Below are 15,487 nucleotides of genomic sequence, written 5' to 3' on the forward strand. Positions count from 1 at the left end.
GGTCTCTTTTGGATCAGACAAGTTTTAAGATTTTGTTGTTTCTGTTTCCTCTCCTATCCTCTTTGTCCTTGTGGTTTTACAGGGGGGAGAGGTCTTTTTACTGTATTTTTGGGTAATTTCAGCAGGGAGTAGAGAAACCTCTCTAAATGAGTGGTCATTCAGTTTCCAGCTGAATAAGACAACCATGATAGTTATTTATCTCCCCAAAATGGCTACTCTCACTCATCCAAAAATTAATCCACAAATTTCAAAGCATTTAAATACATGACTATTTCACAGAAAAATGTCATTTGGGAACTATATTCAAGGGAGAAAAAATATTACAAGACATAATTACTCTGAACAGTCTCTCACTGCTTTAACTGTGAATAATTAAGAAAAATGAAACAAATTCAGGAAAGCCTCTTAAAGGAATGCTTTTATGATGAGGAGAATGCTTTAAAAAAAAAAAGATAAAGGTACACTAGCACCAGAAAGGGGTACTTATAGCAAAGAAGAATTTATAATTATTTCTCACAAGAGAGGTAAGATTAGAATGACCATGACTCTCACCAAACCAGTCTGGATTCAGTAAAGGGTAATGAAGGGAGAGGGAACAAATGACATCTATAATTGGATCAGAAGAATCAAGGAAATATTTCAGCAGAAAGAATAAAAAAGCAAAATGAGCAACTGTTAGAACCACCACAAAGGGCTAATGTATAGGTCTATGTCATAAAGTTCAGTAAGAAGAGGGCGCTGTAGCATGGGATCAGAAAAGTTCCCAAAACTCCCCTGGAATTAACCATCCACATGCATATTTCAGATAAAAACACTACATAAATAGAAATCTGCTTTTGACTTATCTATGGAAGTAGCTTTTGCTCTTGGTTAACAGCTAGAAGGGTTTGCAAACTGTAAGGGCTCTTCAATATTCCTGCCTTCTCTTCCTCACTCTTCAATCCATGAGAAACAAAAAGATTAAAAGAAGGTAGAGCCTTGCTAAGAAAGGTTGTCAAGGAGAGTGGGGGGAATGAAATCAATTTCTCACTCCTGAATCAAAACTCTGAAACGAATTGAACTCAAAACACATTCAGCGCCTGTGCCAAAAAATGGATAGGAACTCTGGAGGAGATGAAGGTTGCTTTTCGGCAAACAGGGGAAAAAATTAAACAAAGAGCCTCAACCAACTCTCGTACTCTGGAACCACAGACTAATGGACATCTGTGATCTTGATCTGTGGATGTAAGGAAGCAACGGAAGAGAAACCTCAGCCAACCGGCTTCTTCCTTAACTGGCACTTCTTCACAGATATAAAAGACAGTAAGAATTTACCTTAGCACATCATATTTTAAGGATGAAAGTCCTAATCAAACAGCAATTGGACCTGTCAGAGGCATAAATTCAATTTGCAAAGAGCTTCAGTGGAATAAAAATCTGACTCACAGGCCAATATTTGAACTCCCATAATCCCGGACAGCATATGTGGCCAGCAGTGATATTTCATTTCACAACTGAGTAAATCTGTAAAATTGGAATACTCTGGTGTCTACACAAATCTTACGCCATCAGAAACAAATGAATTACTGCCATATGGATTATCAAATTGCCTCAGATTCGTTCCACTGTGAAAATCCCATTTTGAAACTCAAAACCCCACAAAACTCTTGACTAATGACCCTCCTGCTGCACTTTTAGATCATGTCCAATTTTTCTCTGTTTTAAAGAATGCTGAAATGCACTACTTTATAACTTTGTTTTCCTCTACACAATTATTTCCTTAGGATGAATTACTAGATGTAAAATGGATTGGTAAAAATTTTATATATTATATAAAATTTAATGATAAAACTGCCCATAAAAAGACTGTACCATTCCCCAGCTTCACCAGAAATATAAGAAACGGACACCATGTTTGGTAGTATATTTTTTTAACCTTTACTAATTTGCTGGGTGAAAAATGGTCTCTTAACATTGTAAATCAACTATACTCCAATAAAAAAATTTTTTTTAATGGAAATAATGCAGAAGCATATTAAAGTAAAAAGTAAAATTCAAAACAAGTCTGTTTTAGTTCACATTTTTAAATTACTAGTGAAGGATGAACATTTTTAATAGATCACAGACGTGCAATTTTTTTTATATGTTTCAAATGTTTTGCACATTTTTCTATTGGGGAGTCATCTTTTCCCTAAATAGTCTATGAGAGCACTTTCCATATTAAGGAAGTTCACTATTTCTCTCTTTTGTATATTATAAATATTTTCTGAGTTTGTATTTGACATTCATTTTATGATGTTTGATATATTGGACCACATATAAAGTTTCAGGACATTAATATTTTCCTTTATGGTTTATGCCTCTTGATATATGATAATTTTAAAAAATTTCTTTCACATTATACCTATATGTAGCTTCAGGCTAGTTTAGAAAATTAAACTGGAAACGTGTAATCATCTTCCAGGAGCAGATGTCACAGAACACTGGCTTCTGTTTTCCCCAACTAAAATTTACGGTTGAATGTCAATATAACAAAAGGAGGGAAGAAACATATGCCCCTTAGCAAGTGACACCCACTATTGCTATTCAAATGGATTGGGTAAATTCCACTAGCACAAATGAATTTGAAGTCACTTTCTTTTAACATTTTAATTTCTCACACTTCTGTGCTTCTGAATATCTCTGTCAAAGGGCTTTCACATTCATCATCCCAATAAATTTTCAATCTGACATTGTGAGATAAGAAAGGTAGGTATCGGGCTTCCCTGGTGGCACAGTGGTTGAGAATCTGCCTGCCAATGCAGGGGACACGGGTTCTAGCCCTGGTCTGGGAAGATCCCACATGCCGCGGAGCAACTAGGCCCGTGAGCCACAACTATTGAGCCTGTGCGTCTGGAGCCTGTGCCCCGCAACAAGAGAGGCCGTGACAGTGAAAGGCCCGCGCACTGCGATGAAGAGTGGCCCCCGCTTGCCGCAACTAGAGAAAGCCCTCGCACAGAAACGAAGACCCAACACAGCCATAAATAAATAAAAAAGTTTTTTTAATTTATTAAATAAAAAGAAAGGTAGGTATCAGCCCCCCTTTGTACAGATCAGGAAACCAAGGCTCAGAAACAATACTGATTGGCCTGCGCAAGATTCTCCAACCGATAATGCTTGCAGGATATGAAACGCAGATTTTCTGTACCCCTGGTCTAAGGTTCTTTCCACTGTACTGGGAAGAGTTCTTCTGATGACAGTGCAGGAGTAGTTATAATTGCAGGAAAACAGGGAATAGAGATTTAGAAAGGGTATGTTCTCTGGGGAAAAATAATTCTTCTATTACCCCATTCCCATTTTCTGCCTATCTTAAGAGCTAACTTTGTTAATGGAGAATCTCTGCCTTTGCCAAATTATCAAACTAAAATAACTGATTTTGATAAAACATTTTGCTAACACTATCTGGCTTAATCCTTAAAGCAACAACAAAATGTATAAAATCTGAATCTGTAATTCCTAAAATGTATGTGATTGTGGTAATGGGATAAAGTAAAATATTACCAGGTCTAGTGTCTTTTTTCTGACACCACCAACTTTCTGATTCTCCGACACTAAGTGGGTATCCAACAATGCAATTCAGTTATGACATTAACCATCTGGAGTTAGCATTAGACCCTACAGGGCTCAGTCCCACAGACTAACCCCACTTCAGATGCCAGCCGCAAATGAGGTGCTCAGGCTACCCCCACTTCTGCCTGGCCTACTACAAATTTGGGAGTTTTGGACATTACTTAAAACAGTAAAAATAGATTTTAATCAGTAACTATTGCAAAACGGAAAAAGAGAGCTCAGTATAGAACTGGCTTATTTTCGAATACAAGTGGGGATTTATAGCCAAGGAGCAAGGTAGGGGTCAGTGGAGGCATAAGAGGGGATTCTGGCTAACCCGACCTAACAGGATTCTTCCTGAAATGCAGGCCAGGGTGATCAAATATCACCCAGGGAATAGTGGTAGGCAAGGAACTTTATCAGATATTGAGGGCGATTAGATATCGAGGATGGAGATTCTGGTTAAACTGACTTAGGATTCTTGCTACAACTGGACTCTTAAGGACAAGGCCAAAGGATGGAACCTTTGAAAAAATGGCTCAAAAGAGCCTGCTTAGAGTTTGTTTCATTAAGGAGAAAGTCTTTGTCAATTCCCACAACTCAGTTTCCAAGATTCGCTAGAATGACTCACAGAACTCAGAAAAGTGATTTACTTACTATTACTGGTTTATTATATAGTATACAGCTCAGCCAAAATGAAAGAGATGCACAGGGTAAGGTATGAAGGAAGACATTTACCAATGAATTACTATATTGCTAGTTAAGAATTATGTCATAGTTAATAAGCATCTAGCTATATTATTACTATAAAGAAAACATTACCATGGTATCTGAAAGGAAACACGTGAGTTAATTGTCACTACTCTGTGGAAAAATATGCATATTTAAGGTTAAAAATTGTATAAGTGTTCAATTTGTCACTCCCTCTTTAAAGATGCTGGAAACACATTTTAAATAACTCATAGATAAGATTTTTGTGGAATTGTGATATTTACCCCTCTATCCTAAATTTAAAGTATACCTACACCCAACTTCAAGAAAAACTCATGTATCTTTCACAAGTATTTTTAAGTAAACATTCAGTTTAACAGTCTAATGATACCTTTTGCTCCACCTTCAAAAACTGAGCCAGTTCTTCCACAGTTAGGTGATCTTTCTTGTCACTGTAGCTCAAAAGCAGCAAATAAAGGTCCCGTCTCAATGACATCATTTTGTAAAAAACACAGAACTCTTCAAATGTCAAAGTTCCCTGATTCTCATCTGTATCAGCTTCCTGAAAGAGGCATAGAAAATAATAAGGCAGTGTGAGAGTTTGAAATAGGAAATTCAGTAGCCGGAAATAATATTTACTATAAAAAAGGCTAATACACATTTCACAAATGGTAAACAAGTTCTTTTCAAGCACACATGGATCAATTTAAAAACTGACTATATATTAGGCCAAAAAAAGTTTCAAATTATAAAGAATCAACCTCATAAAAACTAATTTCTCTGATCACAGTGAGTTTATAAAGCAACCAACAAAGCTTAAAAAAAACTGTGTCTGGAAAATACACATTTCTAAATAGGAAATGAAACATACAGAAGTAAACGCATGCACCACGTACAACTTGTGTGATGCAGTAGTTAGAGGGAAACTTGAAGTTTTCAATGTATAAGCAAGGTAGATTAAAATCAGAGAAGCTAATAATTCAACTCCAAACGCTAGAAAAAAGTTAAGCTAAAGAAAATAGAAGGAAATAAATTATAAACAAAAGCAGAAAGCAATGAAATAGAAAACAAGCAGATATAACATCAAAGGTGAGCAATTAAACAAAAAGCTGGTCTTTTGACAAAACTAATAAAAGAAATTTTGGACAAGACTAATCAAGAACAAAAGAGAGAAAATACATTTAATGAAAATTAAATACATGATGAAAATTAATACATGATGAAAATTCTAGTCTCTCATCAGCTTCTGAACTGCGATTCAATCAAATAATTTTTACCTATAATAGAATCTCTCTTAATTCTGCACAGGTAGCTTATTGCTCTTACAGCCATCAGCATCATTGGTACCTTTTCCTCCATAAAAGCCTGAAAAATCCATCTGGACTGATCGCTAGTTGAAATTATTTGTTCCTAGTAATTATTGAGCAAGGATCTTTCGCCACGTACCTGCCTTCGGATTGGCTGAGTTTGTCATAAGACCATAAAACTGTTGGGGATATATAATGAGTAACCAATCCATTTCCATGATCTCCTTTCTTTTAAGTGAACACAGTTGTAGCTGAGCAAAAACTGACAGGGACTGAATGGCATTTTGAAATTCATAGATGTTGTGACATACAGTCAGCTGGTATGTGGTTTTAAATACAGTTTTGAAAGTCAAAGTGTGTATAAAAATATACTTTTTTAAACTTTGCTAACTTTGGGTCAATTATGAGCAAACACTTAGACCAATATTTAAATCGTACACTGTTTCTTTGTGATGCTGTTGGTGTACCTTCTGTCATTTTAAAGGCAGAGACACATTGGTCTACAGAATACCAACATTTTTGGTGTTGGAGGCTCTTGGTTGTAGTCTTTGCATCCAAAGAAAGTAGGTCTAATGTTCACATTTCTGCCATAACTTTGTTTCAAAATTATCTAACCCTGGATCGAGAGATGATACATTTTTCAAGACTTCCTTGGAAATGCCTAAACCATTAAGAACAGTAAAACTCTAAGGTTTAAGCAATAGCATCAAAGACTTCAAAAGAAGCTATCCATACCTTAAAAGATTATTTTTTTTAAAAAAACCAGTTGAATCTTGCACTGCAACAAAAAGGCAAAGAAAATTCCAGGAAGGCTTTAATGTCTTTAACAGCAATTCATTAAAAAAAAAAAAAGTTCCTTAAAATAATACTAAGATCTTTGTTTCCATCACTCCACCCTGAGCACTCACAGAACTCCGCTACATGCAAGACCTATGATAGAAATATTCTACATACAATAGAAGCCCAGCTGCTTCTCTAGTCACTCCCGGCTTGAGAAGTCTTTCAGTCTTTAAATCCAAGGTCATAAAAAGAGACCTTAATGTTTTCTTAAAACTTCTCTAAAGCATTAACTTTGAACTTACAAGACTTTTGACATGAACATTTCCCGGTTTACCCTCTAAAATACTTAGTGTATTAGAGATAAAATGTGTCTGAAGGAGGAAAAAATATAGAAGTAAAAATAGTTCAATATCTTATGTTACTTCTCTATCTTATTTCCAAAAATTACCCCCCAAATCATTATTTTTGTAGGTATAGACTTTGCCCTCCTATTTAAGCGTGGCCTCTCTGATTTAATCAGAGCTATCTCTCCAGTACTATGAATATCTCCTATGGAAAGGAACGCATGGGGAGGTGGGGCTCGAAACAGAACAAATATAAGGTGTCACAGGGAGTGCCAAGAACATGGCAAACCTTTCCATATAGTTTAAAGACCATTCACTCTGTGACAACACATTTCCCCTCCAAAGTCCTCATTCCATCTCTGGTTCCTTTTATAGACTATCTCATTCCTTCCTCTTCTTTCCTTTCTCTTCAGTGCAATGGGACCAAGTTCCCCCAGTGCAAACTATCTCCAGCTTCCAAGGACAAGACCACAGGACCTGTGACCGTAAGAGGTCACAGATCGAAGCCATGCTCCATCTTCCATTCATTGTTGCAACTCACCCCTCATGCTGCTTCTGCCCTTACCATCTCTTGATAACACGAGGTTAGAAAACAAAGGAAGCATAAAACATTAAACATCATAAAATATAACCCTTATACTTAATTTTACACATTAAAAATATCACCTACCTAGTCACTTAGAAAATCACTGCAAAACATGGATTATACAGATGACTTATCTCCAAATAAGAGCATTTCCTAAATTAGTAGTCTACTAATTACTAATAATCTAACATGTCTTTGCACCAACTTTAACTTAACAGAACTCACTTTTGCACCTTAGGTGGAAGACTGAGTACAATACCAGCTGGGGGGCACAGAATAAGTTTGGGCCCATGGATATTCCTCCAGAACTTACCAACAGGGAAAGAGCATCTCATCTAACACCAACAAGCAGTGGAGTGAACTTCTGGAGGGCTCCCTAAATGGTAGAAGTGATACAGCACTTCTAAGCCTCACGGATTCTAAATCTTAAACTCTTCTGTAACAAAACAGAGGGCTCTTGAGGATTTCGACACGTGCTATTTTGCCACGTTACTCAGTCTTTATTCTGATCCTCACAACAGACCATGAGGTTGGTAGATGAGATCTTATCATCCTCTCCAAGTGACTTGATCCCATTTACCCCGTTATTTAAGTGTCAGGTAAAATGCTTAGAATTACTCTCTGAAAATGGCAACAACAACAACAAAGCACTTTAGGAAGTGAAACTGTGGATGCACGTTAAGTTTAGGAAGTTTTCCTTGATGAAATAAAATGCCTCTGTCTTCAAAGAAAAACAAAACAATACAGAGTAGTAATATTAGCTTCCAACAAGACAAAATAGCCTGTTGAAATACCTCAGTATATCAATAACCTCCAATGTGTATTTTACATAAGGCCAATCCAATTGTGAAAATATACCTGAAACATTTGTCTGACTTTTCTTCGGGGCAGATTGACATTTAGTTTGTGCATCAATTGGTGTATCTCTTCAATGTTCAATAAGCCATCACCATTCTTATCAGCTTCCTCAAAGGTCTGCTTCACCCACTTGCAGAAAGGTCAAGAAAAACACTTGCATTTTCGTCAAAATAAAAACTGCTTTCACAGAATACTCACAAGGACATTTATCATTAACACCAAACTTGAGAAGAAATTCTTTTGAGGAGGACCTGCAATCCACAGGCTTTTAGTGAGCTACTAACAGTGACAACAACAAAAGGAACTGGGGGAAGGAGAGCACATACAGGTGATTCCCTCAACTGGGAAATGAGAGTCAAACCATATTATTCTGGGAGCTTCCTTAACATTTTATCCAAACTGTTAAAGCATCTCTATGATGTGATGAGACCCCATGTATACCAAATTTAGGCCTTATCTTCTCCATCTATGACCTTTCATCCAGTATTTTTTTTTTTTACCTTCACAATACCCCTATACAACATGATCTTTTCAATTCCCTTTTCTCAGTCCCACTCTTACATTTAGAAGCTTAGACCATCTCATTCAATCTCCTCATTGTTCAGATGAGGATATAAAACTAGAAGAGAGGGAGAAATTTGGTAAGAATTAGTAAGAGAACCAGGTCTCAACCCCAGGTCTCCTCCCACTTGGTCTAGCACTGTTTTCTCCTGCACAGAAGGCCTGTCTCTACACTGCTCCTCTTCCTATGACTAGCTTTGACAATTCTTACCTAATATCCCCAACTTCTAAATCAAGGGCATTAATAGGAACTGCAAGCCTGATATAATAGAGGTTGCTTCAAAGCTCAGGTATGATACTAGGTGCCTGAGGATATGAGTTTAGATACAAAGGATTTACATCATGTGAACTGGGATTTTAAAAGGCCCCCAGGAGGATGAGTCTTGGGTCGTTTTACATAGTGAGGAAGCAGAATAACTGGTAACAAATGGATGAGTTTAAAATTCCCAGTTAAGTTTTAGCAGAGGGCTTTTTTAAAATGTATGATTCACAGTTGTTAGGGGGTAGATAACAGAAGGTAGGAATGGTATGTATATTTAGAAAACCAAATTGAGCTTCAAAATTCAAAGGGTAATGAAGAGGAAAAGAATGAAGATGAAGGAAGAAAAACAGAATCAAAGTAAGGGAAAGACTTAGGTTTAAATCTAAGAAATGGGAGAATGGGAGTAGATCAAAGGAAAGTGTCAAAGAATAACATTTGCTTATCAAACAGGTGACATCAAACTGAAAATTTTTCATTTAAGACAAAATATTAACTAACCTCCCAGTAGTAACTCAGAACACTTATACTTCTTAGGTGATTCAAACTATGATTATAGGAGATTATACCTTAGAAAGTAAAAACTGGAAAATTAGTCTTATTTCTCCTAAAGTTATATAGAAGTGATTTTTCAATTGTAAATATCTGTTTCACATTTTGTTCCCTTTATAACATTTGAATATAACCAGCCCAGTTCTTTCAAATTCAATTGTTCCTCACAGAGTTCAGGCAGGACCGCATTATATATGATACCTGGAAATTAAAGGATGACCCAGGACCAGGGGAAAAATAACTGAAGAATCAAAAGAGTGAAACATTTGGGCCAATTACTAGTAAGTACCTGAATCTCATTTTTTTCTGTTTTCTGGGAATACAGCACCCATTGCATGAGCTCTATTTCCTTTGACTGTAAACACTGCTCTGTGCCCCACAAAATATTTGGCCAGAGTTCGAAGAAATGAATAAATGAGTCCAAGGATGGCAGCATTTTCATCCTTTTATTCTATACTTCTTTATCAAAGCATCTCAAAGACTTCTCCAGAGAAGAAGCAGGTACAAGCAGACACTAAGCATGAATATTCTGCAGAAGCAAACCCTTTTGGGTGAGTCTGTGTCTGCAAGGCCTTCAGCGTCAACACACAAGCTGGCCTTGACAATTGGTTTAGGGGATCTGGGATTGGTAAGACAGAAACAGAGGCCGACTCAGACCAAGAAATATACACTACTTCTGATTCCATGCTGACCTGGCCCTGTGACAGTGGGTCACTTACATCACCTCTTGGGGCTTCCATTTCTTCATGTATAGACTCAGACCAAGAAATATACACTACTTCTGATTCCATGCTGACCTGGCCCTGTGACAGTGGGTCACTTACGTCACCTCTTGGGGCTTCCATTTCTTCATGTATAATGTCAGTGAGCACAACTAGATGACCTTGAAGCCCCTTCCAACTGTAAGATTCTATGAAAGCAAATATCATTCTCTCTCAGTAACAGTACACATGGTATAAGATATAATTGCAGGTAAAAGTATTCTGATACCTCAAAGTTGTTGTTCATAATTAAGACATGAGTGCCCAAGAAAACCCTGAATTAATGATTCATAGCCAATACATGATAAATTTAAGAAAAGAAATAGTAATTCTGCAAAGAAAAACTAGGAGAGTAAAAACTGAATGAAAAGTTATGGCCTAGTATTGTTTAATCAAAAAACTTTAGGAGAATGTAAAGCATTGAACGGTATTATTTAGTGCAGGGGTGGGCAAACTTTTTCTGAAGAGGGTCTGATAATAAACATTTTAGGTTTTGCAGGCCATTTGGTCTCAATTGCAACTACTCTACTATGCATTGTTACACAGAAGCTACCATAGACAATACATAAATTAATTGGCATAAAATTTCATGTGTCACAAAACTTTATACTTCTTTTGACTTTTTCAACCATTGAAAACCCATTGTTAGCTCAGGAGCCCATATAAAAAGGTGGTGGGTCAGATTTACCTACAGGCTGCAGTTTGCAGGACCCCTGATTTATAGGGAAGGTGTAAGGCTTCAGTTTACAACACCCATAAAGTCTTCTACAGGTAATAATTTCCCAAGTGGCATCAAGAGGTAAGGTGGGGGCATCAAGGAGGAGAATGATCTGATGGAGGAATATGCCAGCATCATCATCTTTGCATGCTGGGACCATCGACTTTTCAGACATCAATCTATCCGAACAGGAAAAGCAAAAGATTTGCCAATCCTTATCTCTCTTTAGCAGTAACAACAGCAGCTACTATTTATAAAATGCTTAATATGAGCTGGACAGTGTTCAAAGCACTTTGTGTATAATCAACTCATTTGATGGTCACACAATGACATAGGGCGGGCACCATCATTATCATCATCACCATGTTACAGATAAAGACTCTGAAGTAAAAGAGTTTAAGTAAGTCCCCCAAAGTTACATAGTACACGTCAGAGCTGGGGCTGGACCCAGACAAGGCAGCACTGTCTCGCTCCTTAACCACAAGACTGTATTGCTTCTGATAGACACGAGTACTTCATCTACCTCCATTCAACATGGCCACACTGCAGAAATAACTTGAATTTCACTTTACACTGGATGGATTTTTTTCATACAACTATTTAAGATTCATTATTCTCATTATTCATTCACAGTTGAAATTTTCAGGCCTAACTGAAATGTAATGATAATGAACATATCAGCTCTGTTCTCCTCAATTAATGTTATTAAATTTACATCCAATCAAGGATGTCATTCTGATTTTAAGACATTATCTAAACCCCTATCCAATTCTGACAAATCTGTATGAGAATGGTTCTCTGACTCAGTATAATATTCCCTATTTTTGACATCAGCTTCCTCTTCATTATTCATTAATTTCCTGTTTCCTTTTCTTTCCTCACTGACATAAGCATCAACGCTTCAATATTTCTTATAAAATTGTTCCTCTGTGGGGTTCTGGGGTACACTCGCTTTCCAGATAGCATATTTTCAGAGTATAAAATTCCTCAACTGTCAGTCTGATTAATTCAAATATGAAAACTTTCTACTGCCAGTAAACATGGACAAACAAATCATGTTCAAAATACTATTCACGTAAGCTGGTAAAAATTCAAACTAGAGTATTATAACTTTAGGACATTAAATGTAATCCCCAAGGTAACCACAAAGAAAACAGCTATGGAATTTATATAAATGGTATTTAAATATTTTGATACAAAAGAAAAAAAAAAAGAAGACAGTAATGCAAGAAATAAGAGACCAAAAAAGCTATAAGGCATAAAGAAAACAAATAGCACAATAACAGATATTAATCCTTATCAATAATTATTTTAATGTAAATGAATTAAACTCCCCAATCAAAAGGCAGATTGACAGAATAGATAAAAACTCATGACCCTACTCTATGCTGTCTAAAAGAGACTCACTTGAGATCCAAAAACGCAAACAGGTTGAAAATGAAAGGATGGAAAAAGATACTCCATGCAAATCATAACAAAAAGAGAGCTGGGGTGGCTATACTAACACCAAACAATAGACTTTAAATCAAAAAAAGGCTGTAAGAGACAAAGAAGGATATTATGTATTAATAGAATTCTCAATACAGCAAGATATAACAGTTATAGACATTTATGCATCTAATGACAGATCATCAAAATATATAAGGCAAAAACGGTGAAAATTGTAGAGAGAAATAATTCTACAATAATACTTGGAGACTTCAGTACCCCACTCACAATAGTGGATAGAACAACTAGACAGAACTAAGGAAATAAAGAATTTAAACAACACAATAAACCAACTAGATCTAACAGACATATACAGACACTCTACCCAACAATAACAGCATATACAGTCTTCTCAAGTGCACATGGGACATTTTCAGAATAGATCACATTTGAGGGCAGCAATTAAGTCTCAATAGATTTAAAAAGACAGATAGCAGAAAGAAGGAAATAAGAAAGATGAGAACAGATATGAAGTAGAAAAACAACTGAGAAAAATCAATGAAACCAGAAGTAGTTTTATCAAAAAGATCAATAAAATTGACAAACCTTTTGTTAGATGGACGAAGAGAAAAAAAGACTCAAAGTACTAAAATCAGAAGTGAAAGTGGGGACATTACTACTGATTCTACAGAAACATAAAGGACCATAAGATACTACTATAAAAAATTATACACCAAAAAATTGAATAACCTAGATGAAATGGACAAATTCCTAGAAATATAAAACCTACCAAGACTATATCACAAATAGAAAATCTGAATAGATCTATAACTAATAAGAAGATTGAATCAGTAATCAAAAATCTCTCAACAAAGAAAATCCCTGGACTTGATGGTTTCACTGGTGAATTCTATCAAATATTTAAAGAACAAATACCAAAATCCTCAAATTTTTCCAGAAAAAATTAAAGTGGAGGGAACACTTCCTAACTCATTCTATGAGGTCACCAAAGGCAGACAAAGACACTACAAGATAACTACAGACCATTATCTCTTATTTACACTGATGCAAAAATCCTCAACAATATATAGTTGATCCTTGAACACCAGGGGTTTGAATTGTGTGGGTCCACTTATATGGGAAATTTTTTTCAATAAATAAGTACTACAGTACTACACAATCTGCAGCTGGTTGAATCCACAGATACAGAACCTCAGATACGGAGGGCCAACTATGAAGTTATACTCAGATTTTCAACTGCTCAGGAGGTCTGCACCCCAACTCCTGCATTGTTCAAGGGTCAGCTGTACTAGCAGTACAATTCAGCAGCATATTAAAAGGATTATACACCATGACCAAGTGGGATTTAGTCCTGGAATACAAGGATGGTTCAACATATAAGAATTGATCAAAGTAATATGCTGCATCAACATAATGAAGAGAAAAACCACAATCATCTCAATTGATGCAGAAAAAGCATCTGACAAAATTCAACACCCTTTCACAATAAAAACACTCAACAAAATAGAAATAGAAGAAAACTACCTCAATATAATAAAAGCAATATATGAAAAAACCACAGCAAATATTATATTCAATAGTTAGAGACTGAAAGCTTTTTCTCTAAGATCAGGAACAAGGCAAGGATGCCTGCCTTCACCACTTCTTCTCAGCATAGTACTAGAAGTTCTAGCCAGAGCAACTAGGTAAGAAAAAGAAATAAAATCCATCCAAATCTGAAAGGAAGAAGTATAATTATCTGTTTGCAGATGATATGATCTTACATGTAGAAAACCTTAAAGACTTGCAGAAGAGTAGAGCAATACCACACTTCTCACTAATTTCTTTTACTTTGAAAAAGTTATTTTTCATAAAAATACATTAACATGTAATAGTTTATTATAATTTTTAGTGAGATATTTTTGAAATTCTCAGATTTAATGTCTTATATGACAAATATCAATAGATTGAACCCACATAAAAACTCTTTGGAGTCTTCAGTTTTTAAAAATGCAAAAAGGGTCCTGAGATCAAAATCCAATTATGTTAATTTCTCTTGTCAGAGGTTGGTTTAGGAATGGGCCTGTAATAGCATTTCTGGCCATTGATGAGAGGTAGTCTTGTGTGGAGCTCTTGGGAAGTTTTTCTTTGCTCTTAAAAAAAAAAAGGCGGGGGGTGGTTATGAGAAGAAACTTTGTTCCCTGTGGGCAGGACTTCTCTGTGTTTAGAGCTGCTGCACTTCTCTTTGACCAAAGGGTAGTCAGCTTAAGGACCAAGCCAACATGCTGAGAATGGCAGAACCTAGGTCTCTAATGACATTACTGAGCCACTGAATTAACTAACCCTGGAGCCGCTCTATCTCAGATCTCTTGTTCATGAGAAAATGAATATTCTTTATTGTTTGAGGCACTGTTAGTATGGTTCTGTGGCTTGCACCGGAGAGCACTCTCAATGATTCAGTATTTGTTTTTTATCAAATGTAAAGGAGTTAGGAACCAAACTAGCAGGAAAAAGCACAGAAAGTTAATTCCTATGTTTATGTTTTGTTCATTTATGAATCCCAGTTGCATTTATCTGCATGCTGTGAATACTGATGAAAACATCATGGCTCATCATAGACCTTTACACTGTCAACATCCTTTCAGGGGCTGAATATTTCCAGTCTGCTCCAACAATGCCCTTGGTGAGGGATTATAGCTAGAGCAGCACAGATTTACCACCACTCTGGGAAAAAATTAGGGTGCACATTCCAGTGACACCCAAGGAAGGAAGTGGTACTATTTCCTACATGGAGAGGGGGAACATGTATTCTTAAGACCATTCAAAATGTGAGAAAGGGAACCAAAGCGGTCAACGAGCCTAACACCCTCACTTTACAGATAAGGAAACTGAGGCCAGAAAGGCCATACATGTCACAAATTGTGAAAGTAAATCCAGTCTCCTCAGAAGTCTGCACCTCAGTTCACGCAAGCTTAAGTTTCTACATGTTCTATGCATTCATTTACTTGGGGTGGGAGTGAGGAGGGGACAGAAAGGTACTAAGGGTAAAGAAAAA

The 15,487-nt window shown here is 36.3% G+C and overlaps 1 protein-coding gene across 1 annotated transcript in view; it reads right to left on the reverse strand.

The window, feature by feature from the left end:
* The window catches only part of PLCH1 (phospholipase C eta 1), a 227,094-nt gene that overhangs the window by 85,438 nt on the left and 126,169 nt on the right, over nt 1-15,487 (reverse strand). The window contains exons 5-6 of the mRNA XM_068547370.1: nt 8,154-8,284; nt 4,670-4,840 (exon numbers count right to left, since the gene is read on the reverse strand). Coding sequence (XP_068403471.1) covers nt 4,670-4,840; nt 8,154-8,284 — 302 coding nt within the window. The remainder of the gene's footprint in view (nt 1-4,669; nt 4,841-8,153; nt 8,285-15,487) is intronic.

Source organism: Eschrichtius robustus, chromosome 6 (genome assembly GCF_028021215.1).
Source record: "Eschrichtius robustus isolate mEscRob2 chromosome 6, mEscRob2.pri, whole genome shotgun sequence".
NCBI classification, from domain to species: Eukaryota; Metazoa; Chordata; class Mammalia; order Artiodactyla; family Eschrichtiidae; genus Eschrichtius; species Eschrichtius robustus.